This window comes from Pocillopora verrucosa, chromosome 6 (assembly GCF_036669915.1).
Source record: "Pocillopora verrucosa isolate sample1 chromosome 6, ASM3666991v2, whole genome shotgun sequence".
NCBI lineage: Eukaryota > Metazoa > Cnidaria > Anthozoa > Scleractinia > Pocilloporidae > Pocillopora > Pocillopora verrucosa.
The window spans coordinates 3,393,486-3,410,624 of NC_089317.1; the positions used below are offsets into that span (position 1 = coordinate 3,393,486).

The 17,139-nt window shown below is 38.7% G+C and overlaps 4 protein-coding genes across 4 annotated transcripts in view; all 4 read right to left on the reverse strand.

Moving 5' to 3' along the window:
• The window catches only part of LOC131794477 (angiotensin-converting enzyme-like), a 37,260-nt gene extending 36,861 nt beyond the window's left edge, over positions 1–399 (reverse strand). The window contains exon 1 of the mRNA XM_066168072.1: positions 314–399. The gene's annotated coding sequence lies outside the window, so the exon portion shown is untranslated. The remainder of the gene's footprint in view (positions 1–313) is intronic.
• The window catches only part of LOC131774104 (NACHT, LRR and PYD domains-containing protein 3-like), a 38,923-nt gene extending 24,929 nt beyond the window's left edge, over positions 1–13,994 (reverse strand). The window contains exons 1-4 of the mRNA XM_066168037.1: positions 13,948–13,994; positions 9,539–10,253; positions 9,194–9,202; positions 7,928–8,221 (exon numbers count right to left, since the gene is read on the reverse strand). Of these exons, the coding sequence (XP_066024134.1) occupies positions 7,928–8,221; positions 9,194–9,202; positions 9,539–10,235 (1,000 nt within the window). The 5' untranslated portion in view covers positions 10,236–10,253; positions 13,948–13,994. The remainder of the gene's footprint in view (positions 1–7,927; positions 8,222–9,193; positions 9,203–9,538; positions 10,254–13,947) is intronic.
• Positions 1–17,139, reverse strand: part of LOC131778827 (NLR family CARD domain-containing protein 3-like) — an 84,464-nt gene that overhangs the window by 64,598 nt on the left and 2,727 nt on the right. The window lies entirely within an intron of this gene.
• On the reverse strand, positions 1,446–5,332 carry LOC131800311 (NACHT, LRR and PYD domains-containing protein 12-like). The gene is made up of 3 exons (XM_066168240.1): positions 5,233–5,332; positions 2,962–5,166; positions 1,446–1,495 (listed from the first exon to the last, which is right to left on the reverse strand). Exons 1-3 carry the CDS (start codon positions 5,330–5,332, stop codon positions 1,446–1,448), a joined length of 2,355 nt encoding a protein of 784 aa, XP_066024337.1.

A 17,139-nucleotide genomic window follows, 5' to 3' on the forward strand; every position in this document is an offset into this window, starting at 1 on the left:
TGGGAAACTTTTACTCCCTAATATTGTAACGAACTCGATTTGGAGTCATTGTTTCCCATATTAATTAAAACACGAGAATAATCAGTTTAAAATCATATTACTGTTTTGTTTTTAATTCTCTCGTTGCATCGATCTTCAGACACATCAATAAATTTCTGATTTTAACAAATCACAACGATACGATGGTCTTAACTGTTTGAGGAAGATGTACGATTATGTAAGCTTTTCACTTCTTCGTGAGTCAGGATTCTCGTTTCGTAGGAATTAGCAAAAACTTAAATTACGGTCTAAATATCAAGATTGGAAATCTTACATTACGAGCAAGAAGGCGAAGTCCAGATCGTTGGATTAACAGTGTCGCTAAACCCATTTTTCGAGATAAAACATCACAGTCCGCATGCTTCAGGAAATCGTTCGAAGTAATTTCTACCAGGCGCACGTTAAAGGGGTTTGCGCATGACCAGATAATGACTACTGCAGTCGACCAGTTTCGTGGAAAAAGGAGGAAGCCGGCGTAAACACATGCCACATGCGACATGCCATATCAAAATGTGCATTTTAAAATTTACTGGAAACTTCGATCTTATATCCTCCAGCGTTCCCTAGAGTAACTCTACCGTTCGTTGGCGAACGCTTGCGTTCACCGTTTTAAGATACAACTTTTATGATGCCACTTATTCTTGAATCAAGAATAGTTTTACTTGTGACTCCTACGTGTACATGCAGATCACCAAAAAATAGATCAAAGCACACTTTGATGAACTCGTGGATATACTGAGCAGAATATGGTAAGAATATGGACTGGTGCCGGATGTAACTAAAAGCCAATCATCCTGTAATTTCAAGAAATAGAATTGAGCCGTTATTACCACAAGAATCCTTACAAATTCATCAGCCACATTCGATTTAACAAATCAACACTGGTGTGCACTCTTATGTACAACGATATTTCGTCATCACAATGGTCAAAATGTTGTAGACTCACCGTGCTGCGCCTCGTGAGTTCGCAAAATAGTTTGAGCAAAGTGATAATAAGATCTAACAAATATCGTTGTCGATTAGAGTACACTCCAAACCACTGTCGATTTATTTGTTACCATAATACTGACGTTGAATAAAACGATTCTTTCAGTGCGTGACCAGAGTTCGTGACAGTGCTGTTATCGACAAGTTGTGGTAAAATTTATCATATGACCTGTCCGGCTCCGCGCGCGCAATCCCATAGAAAACTATGGTAAAAGCTGACATCAAAAAGCCATCCGGGCTTTGTGCACTTGTGCGACTTTATTGCGGAAAAAAAGGACGAAACATTGTTGGCTGTTGTTGCAAAATATGAGCCGGACAACAGTGAACAAAAATGAGTGATAAGGCATGTCTTCCGATAAATTGTGAGTTTTCTTGCTCAACCTGTGTTAAACGCTTACTGATTCCTCAAGAGTGACCACTTAATATTGGTTTGACTGTAGGTCCGTTTTATTCAAACTGTTCCCCATAACTATCTTGCGTCTTAGTCGAGCTGCATGAACAGAGCTGAACCAAGGTATTAAGTGCAACCAAGGGGTAAGCGCCGGGTATTTAAACAAAGTTTAGCCGTTGTTTAACAAAATCGCGTTCTAAACCATCTTTCACTTGGCTGAACCCTTACTTGAACATGTATTTTGTGAACAGTGTCAAGGAGGCCGAAAGCTAACATTGGAAGGACATTCATCTAATAGAATCAATCATTGTATAGAAAATCCCTGAAGCCCACTACTTGAGTAAAACCGCAACCGGTTTGGGTTAGACCGCGTTTAAATAACCGGCCCTAGATGTCCAATCTTGGAACCAGTCTAATTTCGTATACAGCACGGCAACTTACTCCTAAAAGGTTAAAACCGGCGGTGCATACTGCATCAGCTGGATTTTCAAATGGGAAATTTGTCTGTCTCTCGATCCGGCTCTCTACATGTAATTCGTCTGAAACTTAACCTAACAAAGGTGGACAGCTGAAACGAGGATGACTCATTTTGCAATGATTGATACAATGTAATGGCGGACAGTTAAAACGAGAAATTTTTGCTTCATGAAAATAAAAGAAGGAAACTGTCTTATTTTTGCAGTTCTCAGAGGGGTTTAATTTCATAAAAAATTAAATCAGAATCGGGTGAACAGGAAGACATTTCCCCCTTTTTTCTTACGGTGAGAAACTTTAACTAAACGTTCCTGTCCTAAAGGTTCTGTAGACGCACGGTAGTCTCGCGGAAGATTACCCTCCCCCCCCTCCCCTCCCCTTCCTCCACTCAAGTCTTACTTGTCACAACTCTTGAGTGATCTACACCCACAAACAAAGAACAGTAAACAATGTAGCCAGCGAAACACCACCAAATTATAAAATCGGTTGTATTTACATTACGTAGTTTTTCACTCCGGTGATTAGAAATACTTCGTTTACCTGGTAAGTCTCTCTGATTTGCCACTATTTATTTCGTTTCAATACAAAATTCTACTTACATTAATGAAACCCTTAAGGTTTAAAAAATTCCACAAAAGACAGTTTTAAAGCTGGTTGGTGTCTCTGAGTTATAACTTCAAGACTTGCGCGACATTCATATTCAAACATCACAGGAAGTATTAGTGTAGTTAGCTTACAACTTGGATGCTGTAAAGCTTCACATAGAATGGAAACAGTGGTATCAGTTATCGATTTAAACCCCAGATATAGTGTGGTTAGCTTACAGCTTGGATGCTGTAAGGCTTCACAAAGACTGGAAACAATGGTATCAGTTGCGGAACTACGTAAACACTCCAGATATAGTGTAGTTAGCTTAGAGCTTGGATGGTGCAAAGCTTCACATAGACTGGCAACATTGTTATCAATTTCCAATAAATGCTTCAGATATAGTGTGGTTAGCTTACAACTTGGATGTTGTAAAGCCTCACATAGACTGGCAAAAGCGTTATCAGTGGTCATAGAATTGTCCAGATTTAGACTGGTTAGCTTACAGCTTGGATGCTGTAAAGCTTTACATAGACTGGCAGCACTAATATCCGTTAATGAATTGTGCCCCAGATATAGCGTGGTTAGCTTACAGCTTGGATGCTGTAAAGCTTTACATAGACTGGCAACAGTGGTATCAGTTATCGAAATGTACCTTAGATATAGTGTGGTTAGCTTACAGCTTGGATGCTGTAAAGCCTCACCTAGACTAGCAAAACCGTTCTTAGTGATCTTCATTTCGTCCAGTTCTAGTCTGGTTAGCCTACAGCTTGGATGCTGTAAAGCTTCACATAAACTTGCGACACCGCTATCAGTGATCCTATTACTCTCCAGATACAGTGTGGTTAACTTCCTTACTAATCTATTTAAAACGCTAACATATTCACTCAAGTTAATCTCGCATAACACCAGTTCAGACACAAGACAGTGTTCATTATTCAGTGAATTACAGAATCGTTGTATTCCAGAGAGAGTTAGAAGTGACCTCCTGATTTCTAACTTCTTAACTGTGACGAACTTATCAGAACATTTGTGTTGTGCCTCTCCAGCTTCCTCTTTATTTAGTTCACTGATAATGTCCAACACAAATGATACTTCAATGCATTTCTCATCTGATAAATCGTGAAGAAACATGAAGCCGAGCGAATTACTAAACATCAGGGGATTATTCTTAATGAACTTTTTAGCGAATTCTTTGTTTTGATATTCAATCAGACACTTCATTTTAAGACTGGAATTCATGTGGCGTGAATCTAATAGTTTATCCATCAGTTCATCGTTTCCCTCACTCGATAAAACGCCGGCCATGAATTGGTAAAACATTTTAGAACATTTCTCGTCTGGAACACAATTTTCCTTTACAAACCAACGAGCGGCCAAGAATTCTTGAACGGTCAGATGTGTGAAGCTAAAGTGTTTTGTGGTTGTAATCGATGCAGTTCTGAAAGGCTGACCACAGTAAAGAAGACCGCTACCTTTCAGTTTGTTGACTTCTTCCGCTTCAAAATTGCCTTCCATCTCGCTTTCATCAAAAGTTGGCTTTCTTTCAAGCAGTAGTTTAGCCGCTAGTTTTGATAATTTCTCTAATGTGTTCTTGATGACAGAAGGGGGCTCGAATTGCTCAGGAATTTCTTTCTGTCTGTATTCTGACTCAGCGCAATGCTTAAGTTCGAAAATATCAACAAGTTTGGTGTAAATGTCGGTTGTTGAAACAGGAAGGTCATCGGGATTTCCTGATTCGGTTAGGGTATACTCCATCTCGAAGCACAACAGATAACAGAGCATAGGAATATGAGCAAAACTGACAAGGTCACTATTGTTCATGACATGTTTAAGTACAGCGTTCTTCATATTTTCGTTGTCTTTGAAGTACTTTTCAATATACTCTTTGACTTGTCCCGACGAAAATCCCACAATTTCCACGTACCGTTTAAAAAGCATTCCTCCCATCTTGTCCGATTCATCAGGTCGCGAGGTAATCATGACGATAGCCCCTCTCAAGATTTTTCCTTTGATGAGTTTTGAACATAATGCAGCCACCGGCATTTTACCTTTAGCGTCATTGGGATACGCCTCTAAGTTTTCAATGATGTAGTTTTGCTGTGAATACTCATCAAAGCCATCAAGGATGATCATAACTTGCTTGGGATGCTTTACAATGTACTCAAATGTAGAGTCATCAATGTTACATTTGTCATCCAGTACCGAAGACCAATTTAAGATTTCTCTTAAAGTCACACAGTTATTTTCAAGCAAATTCAATTGACGGAAAGATAGCAAATACACAAATTTTAAATTGGGGATTTCAGTGTTTTCTCGTGCTTGAAATAATTCGTTGTTGGCCCAATCGCGAATCACCTTTTGGCAAAACAGGGATTTCCCGATCCCTGCTTTTCCAACGACAAGAATAGAACTAGCACTTTCCTGATCATCAATCACGCCAAGAAATATTTCACTAGAGTACTTGACTGGGGTACCGCTGACTTTTCCGTAGTACTTAAGCTCTTCACTTCTTGAATAATATGTCTCGTCTTTCCTGGTTAGGGCTTTTCTTCCATGTTGTATGAGAAGATTAGTGAATATTTCGTCTGTTTTCGCGTTGGAAATCGTGCGAGAGGCAAGCAGTTTGGGTTGGAACTCTGTTTGGCTTAAAACAGACGCTTGTAAATATTTTGTGTAACGACTTATGGCTATGGAAAAAGAAAAGGAAAATATCTTATTAATAATCCGAACACAAGGAAATGCAGTTTAAATACTTTCTATCGGTTTCAGTATAGGAAGATTAACTACCACAGAGCTGAGTGCTTGCAAAGTGTGAAACGTGTTTAAGAACAAGTCTCTGTAAGAATCAAACATCTTGGGAAATGAAATTTTCAACCTTCAAATTTTGCATGCAGTTAGGCACTCAGGGGGGATGCACAAAAATGCCCTTTTAGAAGGTCACAGCACGCTTGTTGCCATGGTAACAACGGCTGCTTGTTCGAGGCCTGGGGCTTCATTTTCATACAAAAACGTCGCAAAAAAAGTAAAATATTTATTTCTCTATCTCAAGCTAAATACAAACCCTATTCAATGTTATTAAAAGTAAAATAATTCATAACATATTAAGGGCAGTGTCTTTTGAAACTAGATTTAAAGTGTGTTCATCACGTTTGCACACTTATATTGGCCGCTTAAGCGTGTTCATAGAAGTGTTGTTCCTAACTAAAAAATTAAGAATAAATGTTTAGTAAATGAACCCTCTCGGGCAGCTATCATTAGCAACACCAGGAAGTTCGATAACGTGACCCCAATCTTAGAAGATTTAAGCTGGCTTCCAGACAAATCGCAGCTATACCATCGCAATGCCGTACTTGCATTCAAATGTATGTCTGGTCTAACGCCCCCTTCTCTTGCCTCGCTTTACTTAAAGCGAGGAGAGGTAAGTGGTCGCGTCACTCGAAATTCCCACCTTCTTAACATTCCTTGTTTCAAGAGTGCTACAGAACAAAGGACCTTTCATATCGGACAGTTTCGTCGTGGAATGATTTAGACAACACTTTTATGTGAATGTGTTTTTATTTTTAAAAGAAAATTAAATTAAGAAATAAAATCATACGTGAATTTTTGACTTCTTAACATATTGTAATTTTTATCGTATTTTATTGTAACTTTATTGCGACTGTATCGTGATTTTATCTTAAATATTTTAGTTTTAGATGGTTAACACTGAAAAGGCCCCAGTGTTAATAAAGTTTGTCTTGTAAATGTAAAATTCTGACGGCAATATCTCAGCCTAGAACATTATCAGCCGACAAACCAGCAAGCCAGAAAAGGGTTGATTTATTCACAACCCTTCCGTTTATTTTTAGATGGCAAGAAAACTGCTCGCAAAAAAAGACAGCGTTGATCTGCGACCAGCTTTTTAATATCACTGGAGTCTACGAAACGAGTTTGTTTTCCGTCATTGCCAAAAAATAGAGATGAAACGATGAAACTTTTGAGCGGGGTCTTTTCTGCTGGCTTTGTTTCCTTTCGACGGATATATTCGGAGGACAAATATCAACGTAAATGTAAGTTACTGTGTGATAACTGTGCGGTGATTTTCAGCTACGCGACGTACCCGATAAATACCCGATAGAATTGCATGAATATTTATGGCTAGGTTTATAATTCGTCATAATCGTTTACAATCTCTCTCTACCTCTTCCCCTTGTCAATGTTGATAACAACAACTCTGGATCACATGAAAAATTATCTTTGAGAAGGGAGTGAAGTGCTATCAGAATAGCTTGACAAGGGTTGCGCGACGTGTCATTGAGAACGCTTGACCGATAAGTCACCAATCCAATACTCCAACGTTTATATTGAAAACCTCCTGTGACTAATTACAAAATAGAAATTTCCGTATGCTTCCTAAAACAAATTATCATAACTTGGATTTTTTCTCAAATTCAAGCAATAATGATAAAACTATGTGAGGGGGGAAGGACTCCACTATGTAAGATCGCCTTGGTTTAAAAATAGGTCAATTAATTTTTCTCCACCGAGCAGACGAGGTGCCCTCAAAAGCAATAGATCCAGGGCTAGGTTTACACTAAACAAGATTCTTTACGCATTCGTGACCAGTCGGGGACGTTTTGGTCTATATGCTTTTTATCTTAAAACACAAATCTGGAACTAAAACGGCGTTCCGGTTTGGTTGCGACATCGAAGATATGGAATGCGGAGTTTAAAGTAAGATCTCTGCATCTGAATACCTTAAAATCCGTGAAGTTCTGGTTTGTAAACCGTTTTTCTTTTGCTCAAAGTCTAAGTTTACTTAACTTCTCGGGGTAATCCACATGTAGCAAAAGATACGAGCAAACAAAACCTTTCTTATCCTTACGATGTCATTTCAGTTCCTTTTTGTCGGAATAAGAACAGTTCAAGGCTCTTAAAGAAAGATTTACCGTATCATATGTCGAAACACGACGATTGTTGTGACAATCGTTTCCACACTTATAAAGTTTGGGGCGAAAGTCGAGCTAAAAAAGCAGTTGCGCATCCCGGCGAAAACCCCAGGTAAGCTGGATGGCAAGGAGGGCACGAGAGAGGGTAGATTGAGAACTAATTTTTGACACACCCCTTCCTATGTCAATAATTCCTAAATCCCCTTCCTACACTTGCTTAAAGAGCGCCTGCAACAGCAAAGTCATCCAAAAGGTATATGGTTAATTGCAGACCTAAAGTCGCAGATGAAGAATGGCACTTAGTAGCAACGAATACAAACACGTCAGGAAGAAGAATGTTTCTTGATATCCAAGTTATCAACAAACCTCTATGTGATAAAATCAATTTTTCAGGGAAGGAACTTCAGCATCAACAACAGCAGTATTTGCAACAGTATTTAGGACCCAACAGTACTTATTTTATTTCATTTCAAACAATTTCACCAAAAGTAAAGAGAGAAGTCTTAAATAAAATACATACCACTCTTTGTCTTAAATGTTCTGACATCTGGCTCACTGTCTCCTTGTTCGTTGACAGCGAACAGTTTCACTTCATACTCTGTGTCATACTCAAGACCAGTGATCTTGAGGTGAGTTTCCACAATATTTTCCCGTTGAACCATTTCTGTGGATCCTGTCATGGGTTGTTTCCTCCATTCCAGACGGTATTTAACGCTGCTATTACTTCTGTTGGCCTCAGCTTCTGACCAGGTAATGATGAAGTCCTCGTCAACTTCTGTTTTTGTATTTGTGATGATTGGTTTCTCAGGTAAACCTGTTCAAAATGATGCTTCTTTTAAACTTTTTCTCTGATAAATGTGAAATATCTATTGTAACTAAAGCACGAATGCATGTCAATTTAATCATTTCAGCAAATAATATGAATGCAACGGGTCTTAACATGTCAGATCAAAAACATGATAACCTCGAAATGTACGTTTTCAATAATTTTGGTCTCATATAAGCATACATAGAGGATCTTCAAGACTGTTCTCTAGGTTGCCATTTTCGTGTACGTTTCGCACCCAGTTGATTTATACCCAGTTGGAGTCGTTCGTATCCGATCTAGTGGTTGATTCGTATCCGTCCCAAAATTAAGTGACCACCAAAACCCAGGAGATCTCAAAAAGAAAACATATCATCCACGAATGAGCAACCTAGAGAGTCATACGAGTATTACAGATACAAGTTAACTTCTGTGGTGAATACGTGTGATCCTCTTAACAATACAAAGATCACACCCCGCATTTCTGATTCTAGGCCTTAGATTTGGTGGTCGTACCCAGCAGGATGCAGAGTCGGGTAGTTAACTCTGCAGGGTAAAAGTCAAATGGCGGCACTGCAGTAGTAAAAGTTTAAAGCCTCGCTTCATTTCCACGAGTGAACACAACTGCGTCGAAATCTCCTCCCATCTTCTGGAACCACCTCATTGCTCCAAATTCCAACATCTGTCCTTAATTGATTCTTCAGTAATTATTATTGTTGGATGCAGCCTGGCAATAGGTTAATACCCGTGGAAGTTTCGCACTCAGTCGATTTATATCCAGTCGGAGTCGTTCGTATCCGTCCCAAAATTAAGTGACCACCAAAACCCAGGAGATCTTTCAAAATATGTTACCCACGAGTGAATAAACAGATGTCAATGGTTGCGTACGGAAAGTTAGTAAAAAGTCAAACGAGTATTACAGATACAAGTAAAGTTCTGTGGTGTATACTTGTGACCCCCTTCACAATAAAAAGATCAGACCTCCCATTTCTGATTCCAGGCCTTAGATTTGGTGTTCGCACCCAGTTGTTAATTCGTTGTTAACGCGGCGGGGTAAAGGTGACTTGGCGGCAATGCAGTTGTTAAGCGAGCACTTAGAGCTTCACTTTATTTCCATGAGTGAAAGCCGACTGCGTCGAAACTTCTTCCCGTATTATGAATTTGACCATGTGAACCAAACAGTACCAGTAGGACTCTCTCCCAAATAGGTTGTTTAGAATTATGAAGTGTAAAATAATAACAAATGCCACCCCTTCCCCCTCCCCCCCCCCCCATAAACTGGCTATAGTAATTTGCAAGCAGTTAAACTATAAAATATTTACTTACTTTGCGGTAACTCAATGTCTTCAGGGTCTCCAACCAACTTTTCCAGATAGTTTTTCCTGTTACGGCACAAGTGTAGGACTTCCCATACACTAAACACCATGAAAAAGGCACCAACAGAGATAAAAACTATATTTAGGTTCGATTTCTCCTTGTGATGAAGATCATTACATTGCAATGTTAGTTTTGTCTGGTTGAGTGGACTTGGCGTGGTTTGACTGTTGGTCTGCAAGATCTGATTAACATCACACTCAAAAACGGAAGGTAAAGAAATTGTCTGGTAACTGCAGACCAGCCCTACCATAACACCCAGGAACAATATTCGAAAGAATACATGGATGAGGTAGGTGCAAAGAAATTTCTTTGTGTCTTTTCTGTCTCCTGGTCTTTTTCGAAGGGTCACAGCACCATAAATTGCAAAGCTGATCCAGCATGCACACAAAACACCGAGTGTTATGGCAACAACATTCCGAGGTATTAATCCATGAGGCTTGGTAACTGTGGAAATGTAGCTATTATAGCAACGTTGTCTGATAAAAGCACTGGGTTTGGGATGGCAGTTGAAGTTAAGTCTATCACTATCATGATACTTTTGTAGAGTGCCAAGAATGGAACCCAGCGATGCAGCGAACAAAATACACTGAACTCCTCCAAGAGCAGTTTGGAACTTGATAACCGGTTTACACGTATCAAACATCATTCCATGAAGTATCAGTACCTGAGAAGGGAAATGAGAGAATTCTAATGTACCAAATGATTTGATGACTTGCAGAGGGTAAACCTGACTTAGGAAGAGACATTAAAAACTTGTCTGAAATTTGTCTGTGTATGCCTTATGTATTTAGAGAGAATTGTCATTCAAAAAAATTGTGCCACCTACATAACTTCTGCACCAAACCTTAGGAGCCATTTTTTAATTTTATTACATTTCATTTTACCTTTTTTTATTTTGCTTTTCTCTTCTTCTTTTTTTTCTTTCCTTTCTTTTGTTTGGGGGGGGGGGTAGTTATGCAGCAGCCTACCTCGCTACTCTGCCAACTATTGTTCATCATCATGTACCAAATATATTTGTTCACACTTGATTGAACTCAAATCATCATGAGATTAAATATGTTCAGTTAAAAACCAGAGGAAAACAGAAACAAACGCTTCTATTTGGCATGAAGATATGCACAGCTATTCTTCCGCGAACATTATTTGTTCTGAAATGAAAACGGGTTTCCGAGAGGAAAGCTTGAGCGAAACTGTTAGCTTTGAGGAACTGATAATGCCCAAGGACAAATATACGAGCATATTTTCGCGACGAATGAAGGCTATTGTGTTTATTATCCTTGAAATATATTTAAGAGGGAAAAATTATAACGAATGATTAAGTATTTTCTGCCTAGGGGATGTTTACTTTTCAATGTTGTCTGGTACGACTTCATGAGCAAAAACACATTTCCCTTTCTCTTAACAATAGCTAATCACTCCCTCACCTGGAATTAAATTTTAAACGAACACATTTCTCATAGTATGCGTAAGGTTCGAAAAGTGGGGAATATCAGCTGGGGTATCCTGGGATATGCCCCAGCTTTAGCCCAGGCATGTGCGATCAAGTGATGCTTTTAAACCAGTCGCACACCAGAAAAATTATGCGATGGATTATACGCGGCAGTATATTCCCCAAGCGATATTTCCTAATTTTAAACACATGCATCCAAGTTGATCAAAGTCTTTATTTTAAATTTCAATTCACAATGAAAGAATGCTAGCTTTTAGCTGTAATAACCGAAGAAGGGCCATAATATCTGTTTGTTCATAAAGTCATAGAAGGTAAAAGTGAATATCGATCCTACAGACGCAGTTAACAGTAAACTGTCTAAAAACATTTTGTTCTCTGTGCCCCAAGTAAAAACAGGAGGCTAAATCCCATCAGTCCCAAGTGGGATCCACCAATCCAATCTGGGATCCTGAACGGGATTTTGGAACTTCCCACATGGTAATCCACTCAAATGTTCTGGTGGGATCCTGTAAATCCCACCTAAAGTTCTGGGTGGGATTATGCCTTAATTTTTAGGTGGGATGCCGTCAGTGCCAGCTACAACTCCAGGCATCCCGCCTCACCCCATAAAATCCTGGGTTGGATCCGACCTCACCCAAAAAGAAATCCAAAGCGATATCCTAACTCAGCCCCTATAAAATCTCAGGTGTTGTTTTCTTTCTGAGAAGGCACGGTGACGTATCTTGCAATCTGATTGGTTCTTAGCGCGGTCCGTATTTCTCTATCTCCGCCCACGGGTACGGTAACGCTTTCGTGAGTCACCGAGAACATCTCTACCTTCGTTGCCATTCTTCAGAAATAAATTTTGCTTTTCCGGCTGGGCAATATTTTCAAACAAAGTATTTTTAGCGAATCAAATCGATTAATAACTTATTAATCGTCTCTTTTCTTACACTCAAATTACATTGGTTGCCAGCAGAAAATTGTTTTCGAAATGAATTTGCGGTAGCAAATGTGTAATTACATGAGTTGACTCGAGGCCTGAAATCAGTTTTCAAAGAACTCTAATCCTTCACAAAAAGTAACTCAGAAAGTTAAAACTGTGAGATAATTATTTACAATTGAATTAATCGATGGACTATCATTCATTTAATTTCTGAATTCTCTTAAACATTTTTTCTCGTTGTAGCAAAGATTTAAGTCCTACTTCAAATACACTTTCGGTAAGTCTTTTCAAGTCGACCTCTTCAATTTGGCCATTTGCACCATATATTACACCGAAAAACCAAATAAATTCAATGAGAAAAAGCCGCATTAACTTCCCCTTGGGCTAGTTAAAGTGTCTCATTTGACTTTAGTTATTTGGTGGAAAAAGATCAGATTTACACGCGCCATTGCAGCAAACAAACGAAGAAACTCCCACAACTTCCAAACATACGTTTGAATTTACTTACAATTACTTTCCTTGTAATTCACAAAGGTATTCTTCGAACACTAATCATCGATGGAAGTGAATAATACTTTCCGTAAGATCATTAAATGGTTTTGAAGAAAAAGTCGTTGTGTCAGTCTTTGAATTTTGTTTGCCAAACCCGTGCCCTAGTTTTTTCTTTCAAAAGTGTATATGCGCTTATTTTTCTTACGCGCTCCTTAATTGACAGGTGTCAGATTGTGAGAGATATTTGTAAAAATTATTTTTTAAAGTTTGTTTGAAAGCCTTTTAAATCACTTTTATCACTACGCAAATAAAAATGTTTCGGTGAGATCTCTCTGTAATTTGCATTATCTCTGTTTTAGCTACCATTTACTTGCTCAGAAATTGTTCACTTTAAGAAGGATGTTGCCGTAATTACGGTCCTAAATCATTCGGGGTATTTTGGCAGGAATACAGCATACTTAGCATAGAATTCGCTTATAACACAAGCGAGCTTCTACTCCTGTATAGCCTATAAGTCACTTAGAAAATTTCGAAATGAATGGTGACTTTTGAAACTATCGTGAAACATGCATTGGAGAACAGTTCAAATTTGGTGCATTTGTTGGCTAAGATGTACTTTTGGCTCATATGATCGCACTTGGACTTGTGGTCTAAATATTCCAATTTCCTTTTAGCCCCTTAATTCCCAGAAGTGACCAACACGTAACTTCTCCTTGCAATATCTATACATTGTCCAGCAAACGGGTTATTGAATAATAGGTTAATCCTCGTAGGCTATTGAGGTAAATGTTGAGTTTAATATGATGAATAGCTTAATGTACAAATACATGCACCTGCAGCAACCAATTATGCTGTAGGTAAATTATACTGCTCTCAAATGTATTTCTTTCTTTAGATTAGTTTGAATGCCGTAAAGCTGGACAAATATTATATGCAACAACTGCAGCTTGCTCGAGGACTAAGCTGTAAAACGGACTTTCTCGGCCCTCCTCCCACACCCCCACCCCCTCAGAAAAAATTCTTAGTTCAGACTCCACATTCCTTACATATCCAATTTAAAATGCGACTGATCGAAAGCTGGAATATCATGATACTTATTGCATCTTTAAATCATGCAAGAAAATCACGTTCACCATTAACAATGCAGCAAAGAAGACAGATTGGTTCCGAAAATAACTCAGCTTGAGGAATATGTCCCACGTCTTTCCGTTTCAGACCATTTCAATTTCGAACTCCGCTTTCATCAGTTTTCCAAAATAAATTTGACTCTAGCATGTTTGCGTTATACGTCAGACGAAGAAAACAACTACTTTCAAAATTTAGATTATATCCACAGTAACATTTACCTTACAGATACCAATAAGCTAGCTCAGTTTAAAGAACTGAGAAGCTGTCACGAGGATTATTGACGGTGTGCGTTTCCTTATGTGCGATTCGTAAATGTCCTCACATAATTATTTTACGATGGTTTGTCAAAAGGATTTTTCTTACCTTTAGCTTTGAGCATCTCTCCTGATATAAACACAATGTTTCACTCAACGCTTGACATCGATACGACCAGCATCTGTTGAAAAAACTGATATAAGTTCAATTCAATCAAATAAAACCACTCGGTTTCGATTCTCCATCAAATACCTCAAGTTGAAGGTTGTTCTTCAAATTGTCTGTCTCGCATGCGTGCTTCTGGCTCCAAAACTCGTTTTCTACATGTCAATAAGTGAATTACTCTTTACGAATTTTAAGGACGCTGCATTTAGTTCGTGTCCGTCGATCCAGTGTTGCTTTGCAATGATACGATACTTCGAGAATTAGGGAGTCGTCTGTCAGATCACGAAATCACAGACAATCATACGTCAATCACGTTATACCAAACAATCAAAAGCATTCATCCGATTGGCTGAGTCCAGCAGAAAAATGAAAAGTCTGTTGTAAAATGCAACTGTTACGACAAAGCTCCAAAATAATGCAATCCCTCGATCTTTTACCGCTAAGATCTCATTCGTAATATTCCTTAATGTCTGTTTTGAGCGATAAATGTGAGTTAATGTACAGTACGTGTGGGTCTTTCGATTCTCAGAAAGAGCCTGGCGTGCATTGGTCAGCCTCAAAACAGGAAGATAGGACGGAAGAATCAAAAGTAATCAATTCAATCCTTGTCGAGTGACTTAGTTTCTCCTTTTATGTGATATACTAATTTTATGTGATCAACTGCGTGTGGGCGTCAATGTTCCCTTTATTTATAGACTCAGGGGGTTATAAGCTTAACTTCACAATGACCTTCGTTACTCAGTGTTTACTGTTGTATCTTCGAAGAAGGAATGGATTGCTTGATAAAAAAAAAAAAACAAGTTGACATGTACAGAGAGCCTCATGATCAAATGATCAAACTGCCAACCGCCTGTGACTCAATTTGTTCTTTTATGTAATATACCAATTTTACGTGATCAACTACATGTATGCGCGAATGTTCCCTTATATATAAACCCGGTGGATTAAACTTACCTTCGCAATGACCTCATCTTCGTTACACAATGTTTACTGTTTTATCTTCGAGGAGGGAATGGATTTCTAAATTTAAAAAAAGTGACAAGTTAACATGTACAGAGAGCCTCATGATCAAACTGTCAACTGCCATCTTGTTGTTAGTTGAGGTTGAACCGTCAGTCTGATCAGTATTCCTCGTTCTATTTGTTCCATATTTTGATCTATACTTGAGTGTAATGCTTGAATTCTGTAGATACGTGCGCGTTTGAAGATCAAAAAGGAACAAAAAGACATGTTTCAAGACCCTTGACAAAGGACGCCAATGGAAACATTTCATTTCAAGAGTGCAAGGTCTACCACTCGCAAGTGATAGTGTTCATGATAAACACGATGCCTAATTCGTGTCATATTTTACTTACATTTTAAGCCGAAGCGTCATTAAGCTACTCTTCGCTTGCAATGGTTTCAGTGCAAGGCCTTAAGAGCCGAAATTGCTCTGTAAAATTATGCAGCAAACATCGAATTAACTGAGAACTGATATCGACTTCATTTTGAGATTAAGGTAGCTGCCAGGTAGACTGTTTACAGACACACTGAATGTAGTAAGCGACTCTGGATACTACCCTGAGGAACGCTGTATTCAAGTGGCAATAGATCCGAAACAACACGGTGAATTCTTAAACTTGATATCTGTTTGTTGCATTCGACGAAGGCGAACGCAGTTCATAATCTTGGGTGTCCTGCGTTTTCGAAGGTGACGTTTTATGAAATTTTTCGACGACCGTTTTCATTTTCTGCGCCAGTTTGAATGACGCCATCTGTCATACTTCATATGCGCAAAGATTATCGCGCACCTCATGCTTTTCGTAGTTGTCTGAGCAAGTCTGAGCATAGTAAAGCGGATATCTCAAAACTATCTTGTGGTTCTCATAATAGTCTGAGGATCGTAGTCTGTAAAGCGGATATCTTCGTAGTAATTGGAGCAAGTCTGATTATCGTAAAGCGGGTTACTAAAGTGTAGATCAGCAAACTGTGGAACTTCCAGAACAAGTGGAATCTGTGGAACCTGCGGAACCATTACGTTTTTATAAAAAAGGAAATAAATCAAAAGCTAAAAATACCCTAACACTGTTCGAGATTGCGTTTTTTGGTGTAGAGGAGATAACGTTAAATGAGAAATGGATTTTATTAAAATCTACATTGACGTCCAACCACAGGAAACCCAAGCTTACGCAGTAAGCCTCTGTGAATATGCAAATACGTTGACGTTGCGCAATATGTGAAATACGAAGATTTATATGAAAATGAACATTCGCGGTCTCAACCTTCTAAAGATGTTGAATAGTTTTGAAAAAGGATAAATTTAACCCACTCAAGTAGGTGTTCTTTTGCATTCTGTTGGTTTTCCCGAGCTGATTTGGGGAAATTTAGCTCGGTTTCAGTTCATCTCCCTAGCTCTCTAAATAATCCTTTACAAGATATGTTTGTAAGAAACACCGACCAAACAAATGTACTGAAAGCAAAACGCTGTGAATCCGCGAGTCCGGACCCCCCGATCTCCCCGAAATTTTACAGGCATGTCACCAAAGTCACGGGTAATTGTGTTCATCATTTATTTTAAGAGATCCAAACGACTACGGTACTAAACATGAGTAGGAAAATACATTGTAGACAACGAGAACTTACAAATAAATTCATAAAAAAGAAAATATTTACCTTAGCGGTGCATAGCTTTACAGGCAAAAAAACGACGACGCAGCTTCTTAAAAAGTGATTGTATCTACAGGACTAAATTTGTACCTTGACACCTGAAAAATTACTCGACATAATTACGTAATATCATGCTACGGTACAAGACCAACCACAAGTACACCATACAACAAATTAAACGTAAAAACGCTCGCATGTAATAAACACGTAAACAAAAGACACACAGCAAACAATATGACGATAAGTTTCACGATAACAATGCATCACAAGCGATGATGTTACTTTACGTTCGTGTTCCTTGTTCCAGCGTCAATTGCAGCCAACGATTTGCTGAGAGCCTTCGGCGTTGCTGGATGTCGCGATACCCAAACCGTTAGAGCCTTCAAATTATAGTTCAGTTATTAGCACTCGGGGTAGTTGACTGCTGATTGCTCCTTAAGACGTTATATACCCTTGTACAGTGAATGTCCCTACAGTTAAAGTTGATCG